At 39.6% G+C, this 17,893-nt stretch overlaps 1 protein-coding gene across 3 annotated transcripts in view; it reads right to left on the reverse strand.

Moving 5' to 3' along the window:
- Nucleotides 1-9,718: 9,718 nt before the first annotated feature.
- LOC144688593 (nuclear factor of activated T-cells, cytoplasmic 2-like) overlaps nt 9,719-17,893 on the reverse strand; it is a 174,374-nt gene continuing 166,199 nt past the window's right edge. For all 3 annotated transcript variants that reach the window (XM_078555353.1, XM_078555352.1, XM_078555351.1), the window contains one exon: nt 9,719-14,964. In XM_078555353.1, the coding sequence (XP_078411479.1) occupies nt 14,950-14,964 (15 nt within the window). In that variant the 3' untranslated portion in view covers nt 9,719-14,949. The remainder of the gene's footprint in view (nt 14,965-17,893) is intronic.

The raw sequence follows: 17,893 nt of genomic DNA on the forward strand, positions 1-17,893 counted from the left end.
AAATCTGCTGTCTGGCCTGGCACTTGACCCACAGCAAAGTGGTTGACTCTGAAATGGCCATTCAGTCCCTAAGGGCATTAACACTGGCCCAGCTTTAAAAAAAAAAACAGACAAGGGCTGCAGATGCATGGAAACACCAACACCTGCAAGTTCATCTCCAAGTCACACACCATCCTGAGTTGGAACTATATCACTGTTGCTGGGTCAAAATCCTGGAACTCTCCTAATAGCACTGTGGGTGTTCCTACACCACATGGACTGCAAATGGCTCATGAAGGCAGCTCATCACCACCTTCTCAATGGTTATTAGGATGGACAATAAATGCTGGCCTAGCCTGCGATGCCCACATTCCACGAATGGATAAAAAAAAATCTGGGAACATATCAGATCAAACCCAGCTGTATAGTTGAAGAGAAAACCTCAAATGGGAAGCCTTGATGCGCTGCTGTGGCTATGGTGGTCAGTCTGAAAGTGTCTGTTGGCACCCGTGCATCCACAGAGAGTAGCAGAGGAGCCATTAGAACACTGCTTTTCCAGTATCAGGGAGAGCTGTGCCCATGAAGCAAGCTGATGATTTTTCCCGTAATGAAGGATGGTGTCAACTGGAAGAACTTTAAGCATTACTACATATGTTACACTTAGATAGCGCAATGCTGCTGCATTTGTGAGGCTATCCATTCAATTTTTTCAGGTGCTTTTATCCTTGAGGTCAATAAGGGATAAATTTCTTGCTGAAGCAATTTCAGGGAGAAACTCTTGTTAAATTATGGGTGGCTTTGTTTGTCAGTATGCCAATGGAATGCTGCGCCATCTTAAAAACATATGCATTCCTTCAGTATTACATCACAACATGTAAACAGACTGGATGTATAGTTGAGGTTCAGTGGTAGCACACTCCCTCTGAGTCTGAAGATCTTGGCTTCATGTATTACTCCAGAGACTTGACCACACAATCCAGACTGTCACTTAAGTGCAATGTCAGAGGAGCAGTCTTTCGGATGAAACGTTAAACCGAGGCCCTGTCCACCCTTCCAGGTAGTTAAAAGATCCCATGGTACCAATTCGAAGAAGAGCAGGGGAGTTCTGACCAGCCTCTTGGCGGATGTTTAACTCTCAACCAATATCATGAAAACAAATTGTCTGATAATTATCACATTGCTGTTTGTGGTAGCTTGCTGTGGGCAAGTTTGCTGTTATGTTCCCTACATTACAACAGTGACTACATTTCAAAATACTTCATTGACTAAAATGTTTTGGGATGTCCAATGGTTGTGAAAGGTGCTATATAATGCAAGTGTTTCATGCTTTACAAAATATCCGATTAAAAGCCACAATAAATTTTTTTAAATAAACAGTTTTGGTGCTAATGTAATGCAATCACCGGTCAATTTAATGTTATACATTAAAACAAAGGTTTGAATTGTTTAACAATTATACAGAATTGGCTGAGGCCACAAAGTTTTTATAAATGCAAGGAAAGCAATAGATTATTGCTGTCTCGAGTTTGAAAAAAATAAATGCAAGTGGCATGAAATTGAGAACAGGAGAGTGTTTGGGTGCTACATGTGCTGTTCAGGGACCAAAATAACATCAGTGCATGTACGTATACTTTTGAGATGTGTCGCACCAGTCGCCTTATTGGTTAGGGTGTTAGGAGCACGCACTAGAACATTAGTAGGCTGCTGGAAGCACGCAGAGCAGACAGATTCTGATGTTAATTAGCATGAAGCTCTGATTTGTCGCCAGTGGTGTCATTTTGTGGTGACAGTGATGTCTTTACGTAACACCCTCTCTTAACCTCACACAGCTGAAGAAGCATTCAGCCGCAGGAAGAAATTCCCACGACTGTTATTTAAAGGGATCAACTACTTACAGGTTTGTTGCTGGTTGATTTCTTTTGGCTGTAACTTCGATGTTACAAGTGTTTGGTATTGCATCTCATTGTTCAAAGTTGCAACAGTCTACAGGGAATGGTCTGGCAGATGCTCAAGCATTTTTTGCTGGCTTCAAGGCTTCTGGACAAATAGTTTTTCCCAGGCATGTGTTCAGTAGTAGCCATTCCCCTTAGAATAAAACGTGACTGGGATAATGAACAGAGGTGGCAGAGAAGGATATATTGATGGAAGAAAGAGGAGAAGGACGGGGAGAAAGGCTCTCCACAGGAGGCCGTATCCACCTCCTACCTGAACACCAGCAAGGAACAATAGATAAAATTTTACACCCCTCCTACCCCCCATGAGCGGGCTAGTAGGTTTGGGGGGGGGGGGTGGGGGTAGTAAAATTGTGCCATGACAAGGGGTACCATGCACATTGCCTACCTCCTCTGTTTGGATTTTACCAGCAGGTGTCAGACAGCCCACCAGCTATTGGGACAATTAATGGTCACTTAAGGGCATCCTTCCACTGCTGCTGGTGTTTTACCAGTGGAAGGTGAGCCCATGCCATGTGGCTGTGGGCTCAGAGAGGTGGGATCCCTCCTTCTTAGGAACCCTATGTCCACGGTGGCAAGGGCTGCCCCTGCTTGGCCCTCATTCTGCCCCCCTAATTGCTACATGCGGGGCCAACATGAGGGTACAGTCCTTCCCACCAGCTGTATAGCAAGCAATTGAGCAGCAGGAGCATGAGGAGGAGGAGCAGTGGGAGGAAAAGGAAGGTAAGAGACAATCTAGTCAGCCTCTTTCTGTCTGGGCTGTCCATAGAGAACTCATCAAGAGCGATGCCAGTAACCGAATACCTAATTCGCATTCACTAGCACTCCCATACATTACCTTCCCTCTGTCACTGACTATCAGAGAATCTGTTTGGCCACAAAGTAAAAAAAAATGCCGCCACAAAATGAACAGTCCACACCAAACTTAGAAATTAAATCATGCATTAACTAATTTGAGCACTCCCCTAGTGCCTGTCTTCCATGTGCCATTGTCTGTCCTAGTCCAGTGGTGGCAGTGTGGCTGATGGAAAGCTGCTGGAGAAGACTACTGGAGAAGACTGCAGATGCCCTTGAAGGATGACCTCATGCAGCATTGGGCAGCTAATGCTTGACTGCTGACTGCACCATCTCGGCATGGGCAGCTGCTGTCTGGGTTGGCTGGTTGACAGGCAACAGCAAAGGTACTGGCAGGATGGCAGGGGTGGCAGGAGAGATGCATTCTACTTGAGAGAGGGCAGCAGGTTCATGCTACATAGAGCTACTGGTATGCCATGGTATAGTGCACAAGTACTCCCCCGGAGTCATGCCTCAGTAATTCTAATAATCTGTTGGAGGACAGGTTTTTGGAATGCTGTGATACCCTGCAAGTCACATGCACATTACAATCCACAGCCACAATGGCAGCAGTCCGAGCTGGCATGCAGAAAGCTGACATTGCATGAATTCAGTCTGAGCTTCCACTGCAGTAACCAGACCTCTGGTAGAAGCTGCTTGTACTGTAATGGAAGCTGTGTTATCAGCTATCATATGCTGCATCGGTGTTGGATCCACAGGTGTGCTGATGGAGTTAACCACCACTTCCATATTGGAACAGATGGGTTCCAGGTTCTGGGAAAAGCAATGTGTCAGGTTGATGCTGGATTTTATGTTCCTGGACATTGACTGACAGCTTTCTGGCAGGCTTTCAAATGTACCTAGGATTTTGTTGTGCATCCTCATCATTGACTCCTGCCTCATGAAAGTGCTCAACTGAGTCAACTGCAACAGAACTCGCGTGCAGTCTTGACCTCCAATGAACTGGCACCTGTCCTATCCATGGCCATAAGTTGCCTTGGCTACAAGCCACTTATGCCCAGTGTCTGGCCCCATGCAAATCCTGCTTCTATGCTATTGTCCAAATTGCATGCAATGTCAGTATATGAGTTGGTGGCTGCGAATGCAAAACCAAGTGACACCGCGCCTTCATCAGCACCGTCTCCTTGCTGTGCTTCTGCTGCCTGGATAGGTTGCACTTATCTGAAAGGAGACAGGCACAAAGATAAGGTTGTGATCTGGAGAGGGTGGAGGCAAGTAAGGGATGCATACTTGCACCATCTGCAGCTTTTAAATCAGAAGAGAGTGTGGGAGACCATGGGGTTAAGGGGAGATGGGATAGATAAAGGATGCTTCAGCAACGGGTGCCTCAATAATGCCCCATGGTGGGGGAGGGTGGGGAGGGGGTGAAGATCTGGATATGCAGGCATGCCTGTCACCCTATGGTTACCTCCTGCTGCCTCCAATTGTGGGCGAATGTCCTGCTAGGTAGAGGGAAGTATATCAGTGTCATGTAATCAGTTGGGCTGATGAGACACATAGAACACATAGAATACCTAGAAACTAGGAGCAGGAGTAGGCCATTCAGCCCTTTGATTCTGCTCCACCATACAATATGATCATGGCTAATCTTCTACCTCAACGCCATATTCTCGCTTTCTCTCCATACCCCGTGATGCCCCTAATATCCAAATATTAATCAATTTCTTTCTTGAATATACTCAGTGACCCGGCCTCCACAGCCTGTTGTGGTAGAGAATTCCACAGGTTGACCACCCTCTCAGTGAAGGCATTTTTCATCATCTCAGTCCTAAAAAACCTGCCCCGTATCCTGAGACTGTGGTCCTTGGTTCTAGACTCCCCAACTAGGGGAAACATCCTCCCTGCAGAAGAGGCCGCCGGATTTTCATCTTCAAATGGAGGCAAGAATTGGGGTGCAAAATGCTGTACTTTTTTGGGAGGAAAAACAATTTTTCTCTGCCTTCCTGAACCCCCACCATGTTTGTGTGGCCTATTCATAGGTCTGGAAAGCCTGATGTGCAAAACGTACACACACCTCTTCCGTGGTCAGGGTCCCCATTGTGATTACCACAGTAAAACTGTATTTCCCCTGGACAGCATTTTCATGTGGTGGTGGAAGCCCTAATGATCACAGTGGTCCCATGATCTCTGGCATCTGAAGGTGTCAAAACATTTTACACTTACCTATCAAAATATTCCTGAACCTTCAGATGTCACTGTTAGATGCTATATTGTAATGTAGATGTGTTTTTAATTCAGTGATTAATCATAGGACCGTCCTGTAAAGTTAAGTAGACCCTGACATTGACTGGTATTGTGTAATTGCTATCATGCATTACAACACTTTTCCAATTGTCAAGGGTGCCATATTGCATTCAAAAATGTAAAAAACAAATGCCCTGTCAGCCATTACTGTCAAGTTTGGACTGTGATTTAAGCCAACTGACAGCCCTGGCTCTTAGAATAACCATCGTTCTAAAAGTTGAAAAAGGTCTGAGTACCTGCTCCCCTTACATTGATCAACAGGCAATCTGCTTTGAAGTGGAAATAGGATGCTATGCATTCTGTCAGTTTCAAGCAATGTAGCTTTTTGTTATGGCAGCTGTAGCCATTATGAATGCTTGGCTGGGTTGCAAAAGCTAAAACCGGCTTCAGCTCAGCAGTTAACCTATTGATCCAAGAATGACTGACAGTTTTAAGAGGCTATAAGAACAGAATATGCCTTTTACATGGTTTCTTGTTTCTTTACAAACTTAATAGGCACTTAAAGGGTAACAATTTTTTAACATTGGAGTAGTTTTTTTGTTCTTTCCTTTATCAATGATAGTGTGTGAATATTTTACAATGATTTTAAAATAATTCCCGTTGCTATTGCAAGGTTCCCAAGGACTGTACATAGTGGACACTGGGTGAGTGGCTATGGAAGATACATGCGGGGGCATGGAGGTGGCATGGGGTATCTGAGTGCATATAAAGAGGCATGGGGGTAGGTAAGGGAGGAGGGGGTGAGCTTGAAGGGGCCTTTAAATAATGTTGGGAGCTGAGCTACTGTGCTGGAGCACTGAGGCAGGCTTTCTAACCAGCCCGCCTCCACACCCACACTCCTCATGTACTCTATCACAGCTTGCAAAATGTATTGCAAACTCCAACCCTGTGTGAAAAGATCAAAATCCTGGGCAAAGTCACACAAGGGTCGGGTGTGCAGGCCAGAAGGCACAAAAGTGCACAGGTCTGGTTTTTCCAAGCCCACACGAAAAACTGGGCCCAGCACTCGCTCTGTTTCATCCACCCATTTGTATGATCCAGGACCAATAACCCATTCTTACCTGTTATATGTCATATATTTGTTCTGTCTATTTAGCTTATGTATTGTATCTGAGCTTTTGCTTCTTAATAAACTGCTTTAAAACCACTTATGAGCTCAACTCCATTTTTAGATAGCCTGTGACCCATGAAAGAAATCTTCCAAATGCATTTACTGACCTCGATCACTCCTGTGAGATCATTGAACACCTTGCAGTATTGCAGCAAGGTCCATGTGGCTTGATTCCTAGCATTGACCTCTGTAGCTATCTGTTCCTACAGCCTTCTCAGCATGCAGCTGGGGCACCTCTTGGTCATCTGCAAATACAGGACTTCCCTCCCACTCCACCTAGACCTTCAATGTAACATCCAAAAACCTTGGAGTTCACTCTCTCCTATATGTGCCTCTATTCAATGTTTAACAGATCAGATTCACTTCTTATACAACTGCCAGCACCTGCTTAATGCATCTACCCTTTAAGAGGTGCAGACTAGCTTAAGCATTGTGGGTTTACTTTACTGGTGCTAGCTACTCATGATATTGGCTCCCTGGTCAGGTATCCAGTCAATCAACATCACACTCAGTGCTGGTTTGGCATTGAAATCATTTAAAACGGCAGCATAAAGTTGGTGTGTCCAGTAGACATCACGTATGCCCAAATATATGGTGTTGTCATATGATCCCCTCTAGGCCCAGTTCTCACTAACATTTTTGTTGGTTTCCACGAGAAACATGTTTTTGAAGGAATGGCTCCTAACTTCCTGCTCCTTGCGTATTTCCAATACATAGATGATACATTTGCTATATTTGAACCTGCAGCTACATACAAGAATTTCCTTACACACCTTCACATGTTGTCTTGCACTCAAATTCACCTTTGAAATGGCACCGTTTAACAAGCTCCCTTTCCTCAACCTGTTAGTTGAGAAATTTCTAAGGGGTTCTCTATTACAGTCTACCACAAGCCTACTTTCACTGGGCAATTTATGGGCTGGGATTCCTACAGTTCCACGCACTATAAGATTGGCCTTATTGGCAACCTTGTAAAAAGGGCCTGAGCCATTTTCTGACAGTGCAAGCTTGATGCCGAAATAGTGCACATCAAAGCTATTCTGCAGGATAATGGCTATCCTGATCAGATCTTTGCCAACTGTGTATCGCACATGTGTATCACACATGCTCATACTCATGGTCTAAGGCCACCACTTTTGGACCTGAAAAATGTCTAGTCTCCCCCATTCCCCAAATTACCCTGCAAGGGTAAGGTACCTCAAATAATTTGAGCAACGGGTGAAGCTAGCCATTTCATGCTGCTATTATGCATTAGCAACACAAGTTGTATTTTCCAGTAAAAGGACGCTGCCATCAAGCCAAAATGACATTCTGCCTACCATACGAATGAGTTATGTGATATATGAATTTCAGTGCTGGTGCAATGCCAGGTATGTAGGCCATTCATCCAAATAACTGGCAGATCATATCAAACAGCACATCCCTTCAGCTGTTCACAATAGGCAGATTACTGACTGACTGTTTGCTAGACTCAGAATGTAATGTCTAATGTTAGATGTGTTTCCATGATTGGACAGTACTTGCTGAACGATCGAGTGTGCTAAGAATTACACTAATAACTAATTTGAGATTATCAGTTGGGCTTGCAAAGTGGCTCACTTACACTTGCTAGAAACTACATATATTCATACACAGGGGCCTGTCCTCTGCAGGTGAAAGGAACATGTCCAGGAAATGCACCTTTTTTTAAAACTAAAAAAGTGGCTGGCGGATAATAGTTGCCTGGTGAATTTCCCATGGCCACGCCTCGACCAGAATCGACTTGCCAACCAATCAGCACCCTTTTCTCATGCAGTATAAATTGTTGCTCCTTTGAAATTTGGTATTCTTGCATTTGTACTGATGAGTACAAGTGAAAAGCTTCAACAGCATGTCTCTTATTCAGCCATACTCAAATTTTGTACTATCAAGCAACTATTTGAATAAAATATCGACATTTTACACTTCCCAATTTATATTGCATCTATTTATACTATCTAGCATGTTCCCCGATAAAATGCTTCACCTTTCTAATGTAACAAATAGCTGAATTTTCGTTCCACCTGTCAAGGTAAATGAGGAGCTTTTCTGTTAGGAACACAGGAACATAGGAACAGGAAACCATTTACTCTCTTGAGTCTGTACCGCCGCCATTCAATGAGATCATGGTTGATCTGTGACCTAACTCCACGTAGCCGCCTTTGCCCCATTTCCCTTAATACCTTCGATTAATTAAAATCTATTCATCTCAGATTTAAAATTAACAATTGATCTAGCCTCAATTGCTGTTTGCGGAAGAGAATTCCAAACTTCTAATACTCTACATTTAGAAGCGTTTCCTAACTTCACTCCCCAAAATCTAGCTCTAATTTTTAGATAATGCCGGGTCCTAGACTCCCCAACTAGCAGAAATAGTTTCTATTTAACCAATCTATTCTCCTTAATATCTTGATGGTAGTGCTATGTTACAGATCATTCAGGGAGTGCCAGTTGTTGTGGCAACATGCACTCCTACAAGCATGTATTCTGGTGCTTTAGATAGTGATTGTAAGAGGCTCCAGCTTTCTTTCTATTACAGGGCTGATCAGGAATATCTCCCACTCTTACCACCAGGCTTCGGCATGCGTTGGAAGGATTTGCAGGTTGAAAATCAACCTCTTTGGCTGTGTTATATATACACACACACTCCTTGGTCATCAAGTCCTGGCATGGAACTCAAACCCGGAGCTTCTGTCTCAGAGGCCAGGACACTACCCACTGAGGCACAAGACCTTCCATAGTATCTTGATAACCTTGATCAAATCACCCTTAACCTTCGAAATTCCAAGTTTGTGTAAGCCTAGTTTGTGTAAGCTCTCCTTTTAATTTAACCTTTGGAGTCCAGATATCATTCTGGTAAATCTACGTCTCACTCCCTCCAAGGCCAATATATTCTTCCTAAATTGTCATACCCAGAATTGCTCGCTATACTCCAGATGTGGTCTAACCGGGTCTTTCAATAGTTGAAGCGTGACTTCTACTCTCTTGTATTCTAGTCCTCTTTATATAAAGGCCAGCATTCTATTAGCATTTTTGATTATTTTCTAAAGCTGTCCCCGACATTTTAATGATCTATAAATCTGGATCCCCAAGTCTTTTGGCATCCCCACTGTTCAGAGAATACTCAGTTGTATCTTTTTTATATCCAAAGTGGATGACCTCATATTTTCTTACATTGAAATCCATTTGTCACAGTTTTGCCTGCTTAATTTATTAATATTTGTTTGTAATTGTATGCTTCCACCCACACTGCTTACAATGCTTTCCACATTTGTTACTGGTTTCGATAATAAGCTCCTCCATTTTGGCACTGTAAATAGGCTCACTTAGAAATGGCTATTTATGCTAATCTTCAGATTAATGCATTGGGCCTAATACCAGGTAGTGCTTGCAAACATATTTTAAAAAATATATTCTAACTTTGATCTATGATAATGCTTTAATATTAACAGCACCAACTTAATTGACCAGGACCAGGGTCAAAATAAAAAAGCAGATACAACATAATAATTTCTCATGTCAATTAGTAATTATTAAAAATAGCAATTCAGGCAAAAACTCCAGCTTTTTTTCTGCTTTTATTGATAAATTGCACAGATCTAAGCAAGACAATGGAAAAATTTATTATAATTAGCAGAGTACAAATGTTTATGATTTAATACATTGTTTAAAGAATATATGTCAATATTAGTCAGACTTTTTTAACCCCTTCTGTGCTAGTTCTTAGTTTTTTGAAAACATAGTAAATATATTTCTTTACATTGAATAAATGTTAAATACTTCTATATGTATAACTAGTATTTGAAAGCATATTTGACTACAATATGTTAGCATAAATCCTGTTAAGATCTGACACTAAAGGGGTTAAAGAGGCAGGCAAATAAAGCAAATAGTACCAACACTGGTACAGGGCCTAGAGAAATACAGAACAAAAAACTTGCAAAATTTCTAAAATAACAACATGCTTTTGAGATAGTTACTGAGAACTTTTTTGAGTACAAAGGTAAGCAGCAGAAATCTTTACATTACAAAAAAATATAGTGCTGTCTTTAGAGAAGTTCTACATTCAGAAGGAATATATTGCTCTTAAACAATGGCACTTATAAACTCATTACATTTAACAGTGCAAATCCTCACTTTATCACATTCTTTCTGCTATCAGACCCCTTATGAGTCAGCTTTCTGTAGTTGACCATTGCTAAGAGCTTTGTTGGCTCAATACATGCTTTGCTTGGTAGCTGCTTAGCAAAAAAAAAGACTATTTCTCTGTTGAGAAATTCAATATTTCATTTTACAGAGGGCTGTGGAAAACATGCTTGTTTTTTTTTGGCAAGCGGTTCTTCTTTGAAATCTTCTCGGTACAATGACAGGAAGGCATTGCAGCAAAACATTCAGACAGCTGAGGAAAGATGGTGTTTCCTCGTGTACAAATGTGGCCATCATCCAAAATAAACTAATACAAAATGTCCTTGCTCATCACTATGTAGATACAGCAAAGCTGCAGCACTGCTGGTTTTAAGGGGTTAAAAGCTGTTGGTAGAGGGATCTTGTGCATCACTTACAACAGCTTTGAAAGAACTGAAACAGCTTGGCAAAAGATAGCAATGAGAATAATTTTGGAGCTGACAATGTTCTAAAGAAAAAAATAATAAACTGTACACAAATTACATTACACATTACAAGATGCTGACTCTTCTAAACATCTTCCACTTTAGTCTCAATTACTAACTTTCCTTTTGATATGTATTTATACGTTTGTAATAAAATAGGTCTATAAGCTACATTGTGCATATTGAAACAAAAACAATAATATTCAATAGTATAAAATGTTCAGATAAAAGCAATAATGTTACACAATAATGTTCAGGGCCAGCTCTATAAAGAACAATATTCCTTATGGTGATCACTAAAGATTGGAACCATGAAATTAAATTAAGCATGTAAATTTATTTGTACTTCAGCCCATTTATTAGTCCAAATGAATTCACATAAGTTTTTTTCCCAAAAGATTTGAGTTTTAAATGTATGAATTGTGATATCAAATAAATGGATTGTCTAGCTTCATCCTGCTTTTCTGATTTACGACTTTTATTAAGTGCTATTACTAATGTGCTTTTCACTTTAGAAAAGGGGAATAGATTATGAAAAGGAATTCTCTGAAGGGTGACTAAATTAGAACGTATATTACATTTATCAAGATTATATATTGCTGTAATACACCTCTTTAAATAGTAAAAATTTCAATTTGTAATATAGGACCCAATAGGCTATTTTATGGGACTTGTAAAAGGATTTACTGGTTCTTATACTTTTTTGATTATAACATTAAGTCAGAGATGGGAAACCAATTGTAGATGACACAGGAAACATCATGTTCAAAAGCAAAAGCTAGGAGATTGTTCTCTCCATCATTGATAAATAATAGACAAGAGAAAATGTTAAAGAAGACTCCTTCAGATAGATTTACAGTAAAAGTCAAACATTTTTTAACAGTAGCTAAACTTAAGCGTGGCTTTTTAAAGGAGAAAGAAAATAAAGTAATGTGCTTACAATAAAAGATTAGAAAATGCCATCCCTATCATTTATATTCCATTGCGGTTAACGGCTTCTCATTTCTGATCCCTACTTTACAAGCTATTTACATCAATTGGCAGTATTCATAGGCAAGCATAAAACATATAAAACGCCATCTAACAAATCAGTGACGTTCTTTATAATCAGTTATTATGGAATGAAAATACTGTAAGAAGCGCTTTGAATTTAAGCAAGCTAAATATAAACAAAATATAAAACTAAAATAAAGTCAACTATATGAAAGCCTCATTTGGGCTTTCTCAGTTCTACATTCAACACATCAATAAAACATTTTGAAGTCATATAATATCACTTAGGTGTTGAGACTAAAGGTTAATGTATTTATTTATAAAGCAGAATAGACTGTTAGGAGACAATGCTGATTGATCTCTAATGAGGCACCAAATTACAAACCAGTCCAGGTGCTGGGGGCTTTCAAAACAATTGGGCGCCCATAGGAAAGCCAAAGTGCTCAAGAAATAGTCTTTTACAGTTTAGCAAAATGGGGGGATGAACAATTCTTTCTTTGTGAAAAATATCTATCACATTATGAAAAATATGAAAAATTCTGGGGCTTAGCGCTATTGGCAACTAATCACAAAGGATAATTTTATAGTGCCATTAGATTAAAAATAGCCCCACAATATGGCAGTTAGAAGTAACAAATTAATAGTTATAACATTGAAATTCAATTCAGCTGTGCATTTAACTTTACCAACCATTGAAATTACACTGAAAAGGAATAATCTCCCACAGTGCAAGAAACATAAGGATCACTTCAGTAGGAGAGGTGCAGGGGAGATTTCATAATGGATCAAAAACTGGTTAAACTATCCACTCCATCAGAATTGGAAGGTCAGCTGTAAGTATTATTTTTATAGATAGTGGGATTGTTGATATAGCACCAGCGTTGCGCGATATCAAAGATTCACAAGATTTGAGACCAGGGTGCCATCAAAAACATTTCAAGTGTTTAATGGAAACACTCTAGAGTTCTGAGTAATAATTAACCCCAAGATCCTATTGATTCTGTAAAAATATGCCAGCTTTACTAATGGGGGAAAAATAAAGCTGTCATTTAATTTGTTGTCCTGCACTTAATACTAATGATAACTGTGATAAGAATCAATTGTAACATAATTTGCTCAAGATCCCAGTGTCAAGAAACACATCCTGTATTCTGAGAAAATGAAAAGTATGTTGAGGACTTGAACATCTCAAAATCTGCATCATCCAATTTGTTGGGATATCAGACTGATGAATTCAAAAGCATCCAGCTAGAGATGGTGACACTTGAAACAATCCAAGTGCCATATTATCGGTTTCATGAAAATATTGCAATTCCATTTTAAAGAAGAAATTCAGAAAAATAACAATATTCAATCTGAGATTCATACAAGCGTTATATTATGGTTTTTAACAATGGTGATTAAAGCCCCCAAAATATTGACCGTAAAACTGGAACCTGTTGCCTGGGCATTAGAGAAGTTTGTACTCTGAACTTAATAACTTCAAAAAATAAACACATAACATATACACCAGATATTTTAAACACATAGTTGATATTATCTTGTTTCTTTTGAAAACTTAATAACTTCTCTCCCAGATTTTTAAAAAAGTAGATTCAACTGTTATAGCAAACAGCTAACATGAAGTATTTCTTGAAATAGCAATTAGATTTTTTACTTATATAATGGGAAATCTATTTAAGTATACAGAAAGGATTTATTTCTTAAAAGCTTTATGCGTTAACAACTAGACGTGCAATGACTGATGATGTTGGTTAAATAAATTGAATATTTGGTGAATCAGCATAAATATTAGTTGCTGTTTGATTCTACAATTTTCTCAGAGTAAGCTTGTGAGATTGGTAATGTGACTTCATGTGTTAGTTACATCACCAATATCCCAGGATGTGGCAGAAAAAATCAAGAACTTCAGTACAGTCTATTGGTGCTTTTTAAATGGTTGTCACACTCCACTGGACATGGAATAATGTACTTCATTTAAATGGAAATCTTGTTTTCTGTTGATCATTCACTAATTACTACTGCTCAATGTAAGCCAACAACTTGTTGTAGCTCTTTTAACTTTCTGGCTGCTACCTACAAAAAATATGTTCCTACATCCACCAGAATGATACCTGCACCCAAGGGTTAAGTTATGAGGAAACAGTACACAACAGTACACTGGGATTGTATTCTCCAGAATTCAGAAGGTGAGGGGGTGATTTGTTAAAGTTTTCAAGATATTAAGGAGAACAGATAAGGTAGGTAGAGATATTACTTCTGCTGGTTGGGGAGTCTTGCACAGGGGACATGGTTTAAAAATTAGAGCAAAATCTATCAGGAGTGAAATTAGGAAACACTTCTACACACAAAGGGTGGCACAAATTTGGAACTCTTTTCTGCAAAGGGCAAGTAATGCTCTATCAATTGTTAATTTAAAAGCTGAGATTAGTAGATTTTTTGCTAAGAGTTATGCGGCAGAGTTAGGTCGCAGATCAGACATGATCTCATTGAATGGCAGAACAGATTCAAGGTGCTAAATGGCCTAATCCTGTTTTACCAGTGTTCAAAGTCGCATGGTACAGCATATGCCAATATAGCGCGCAACCACCTATATAAATAAGCATAGATCATTCTGGTGCTATGATCTAGGATGCCAAATTGGCAGAGATGCACATTCTTATAATTAAACTGCTTATTCATACCAGCACTTTTCATTTTCACTTCAAATCATATTTGGATCTAAAGTACGAAAATGGTTGCAAAATATATTTGAGACTCTTCTCTTGTAATTAAAGAAGTCATGAGGAAGAGTTTTTTCTTAAAAAAGCTAAAATATCCAACGGAGAGGGCTGCAGATCAGTCCTTTTTTGCAAGTTTGAGTGGAAATGGGTGTGATCCAACTGAACAAAAGTTAACACGTGTAAACTAAAAATACAGTTTCTGGACCCAATAAGGACTTTGAATGAATGGAAACAATGAGGAAAAGTTGCTAAGCTGAAGTTCCCATGATGATTAGTCAGAGTAGCTAACTCATTGCCAGCATATTGTTCTGTGCAGCTGAATGTGAACCTTTCGGCTGACCCATTGGTAAACACAGGGCGTCACTGGAAGTGTAGAGAATTTCCAAGGTTGTGCTAGGAAGCATTCATTGCGAATTTGTGGATCTAAGACTGGCTTGTGGCAGTGAGTCCAGAAAGATCTTTCCTTATAATTTCATTAACTGCAACAAAAGAAAGAAACAAAAGGAACCACATTAAAATCCTTGTGTCAACTGTAGAATGGAAATTAGATAGTCAAATTCACTTGTCACGAATCATTAATAAGTACATTTCTTAATTATCAGATAAGAACAAATCTAACATTACGAGAAGGCTAAGAACAGTTCTAAATGTCACGACAAATCACAGTGAGATAAATCTCGATACAGTGATTGGTTAAAATTCTGCTACATTCATTGGGGGTAAATTTAACTTTCAGCAATGGCATGAAAGAGGCCATATTGGATTAGGTGCCCATTATCGACCCAGCCCAAATACATCCCATATAGATTCAGCCCAGCTCCATCCCATTGTAGACTCAGCCTAGATATATCGTATTATAGACACAGCTGGGATGTAAATGTAAACCCAGCTAGATACATCCTATTATACACCCAGCCTCAATTTATCCCATTATAGACCCATATACACCCAACCTAGGTATTTCCCATTATACTGCCAGGTCGGATAAATCTCAGTTTCCATTTTTGTTCATTTCACTAGAAAGGGAGATGAGGCACCGTGTCTAATTGACAGTGGATCCATGATCATCCAATTTACACCATTGCTTAAAGTTAAAATTACCCCCACTCTGTCTGTACCTGGATATTAGTTTATCAATGATTCAAATTTATACCATGAGCTCACAAGTCAACTTCATCCCTCCACAGGGCTTCAGGCTTTAACTTTGGACTGTTTAATAATGTCTCCTTCCTGTCCTCTGTTTATGGACATAGGTTATTTCTCCTGATCTCTGCCATGACAAAGTAACCCTTTTGTATCCACTCACATGCACACTTCAGCTGCCACTTTGGATCTGGGGCCATTAATTCCACCTCTTTTTCCTCTTCATCCCCTCTTGGATCCTTCTCTCCTTCACCTTTCTGTAATCCAGTAATGCCCCATTTCATTTTTGCTCTCTCAGGAACCATGCTGTGTCCACCCCCATCACCCCACCTCCAACCCTTACGCAACCAGTCGCTACTTCTTTGTTGTAAAGCTCTCATGCTGGCACCTAGGGCTTAAATACCCATTATATATAAATACCCATTATATAAGTCCATGACTAGCCCCTGTTCATCTCGAGACATTCTCCAAAGAGCACTCTGCAGCAACTATTATTGTCTCCTTACAAATAGTAACTCTAGCTGTCCCATCAACCTTTTGCTGACCTTTACGCTCTATGCTCAGGTTGCCTCCTGCAGGCTAATCTGATGAACGTACTTTCTGTCCCAGTCACTTTACCCTCCTGCTGTCCCTTTGGACTCTGCCAGATCATCAATGATCATCAGCCCTTTCTATGTTTCCTTCCAGAATGTCTGTTCACTTGGAACATGGCCCTTGCCATAGCCTTTGCAAACTAAATCTAATGATAGTTATGAAGTAGCAGCCAAGTTATAAAAGGGGAACATTTTAATATTCAGATTTGCTTTGTGTCAAAACAATTGCCGATGTGATAAAATTCCTGATCTTCTCACATTTAGATTTCTGTTGACAAAATAAATGTATGATCCCAGGCAGGCATGAAGCTGAACTAGAGCAAAAAAGATCAGGATGCAACAGAAAGTAAGCTCTGTGTTAGAAATTTACACTGGCACATGCACAGTGATCGAATGGCAGCAACAAATGTGAGGCATGCAATTATCTAGTTTTTTTTTAACAGGCTACTATCCAGTTTTTACAATTGGCTTTGGCTTTAGGTCAGAATGTGGGCTCAAATCCACAACTAACACAAGCTTGATCATTCATTACTATACAAATAAAGTCACAGCGTCAATCAGCCTCAGAACCTTGCACTGTTTTGCTTCAAAGCTGAATCAAGAAAATCACCGACAATGAAAAATAGAATAACATATTTCAAAATTACAAATACATATGGTTTTGTTTATTTTGTAATCTTGCCAGTAAGGAACCTATTGCGCATTTATCTCAGCTTTAGAGATTTTGAAATTCATAAATTAGTCAAAATTGTACTTGAAAAGCAGAGAAATACAGATTGGACATCCAGTACATGATAGTTCTACACGACCGCAGGAAGATGGTGAAAGTTTTTTTTTCCATTCTGTCAAATATAGGTTTCAGCATGTTTTTCTACAACAAGGAAATGATAACTGTTAGCAAATGGAAAGTTTAGTTGCCCCCTCATTCTATTAATAACCTGAAGTTGAAAGGCGTGGGCGGTAGTCCTCAAATGCCCCATTTCCTCACCTGCAATAGGTGAACATTGTCACAACAGTGTGACTGTTGGTTCAACCGTGTTTTAACACTGCAGGGTTTCAAAAAAATGTGTGCATAACTGTGGCTGTTTTTCAAACCATCAAAAGTTTGAGTAGATTCTATACACTGAAGAGATTAACTAGACCTTGTGGGAAGACGGGTGTACTTGTTTTGGAAGAAAAAAGAAAAAAAGACAGTGAATTGACGTCATGTTTAATGTCTGAAAGGAAGTGCCTTCCCATAGTTATTTAGAGTTAAAATTTGCTATTATAGAGTAATGCTATTGTTGGTACCTGAAGAAGTGAGCATTGAAGCCTTTCTATGTAACAACAATCACTGTTATTCAAAACAAAATTGATGTATGAAGACCTTTGAAAGATTTGGGGATGCTAGGAGGTTATAAAATGCAGATGGTATTGTTCTTTGGTTATTGGACAAACTTGATTCGTCACAAAACCAATAACACCTTGGTTAAACATTGTAATAAAAAAGTCCTCTATTGGCTAGTGGGATAAGTTTGGGCTGCAACAGATTGTAATGAGGATGCCTACTGGGAGGTTTTTTTTATTTCAGCTATTACTTTTTAACAGCCTTTTAAATAAATAATTGCAATGACATGAAGCATCATCAATCGTCCCAATCGCACATCTCTGTTCATTAATCTGGTAAATTACT

The sequence above is a fragment of the Cetorhinus maximus genome, chromosome 13 (assembly GCF_964194155.1).
Source record: "Cetorhinus maximus chromosome 13, sCetMax3.hap1.1, whole genome shotgun sequence".
Classification (NCBI taxonomy): Eukaryota; Metazoa; Chordata; class Chondrichthyes; order Lamniformes; family Cetorhinidae; genus Cetorhinus; species Cetorhinus maximus.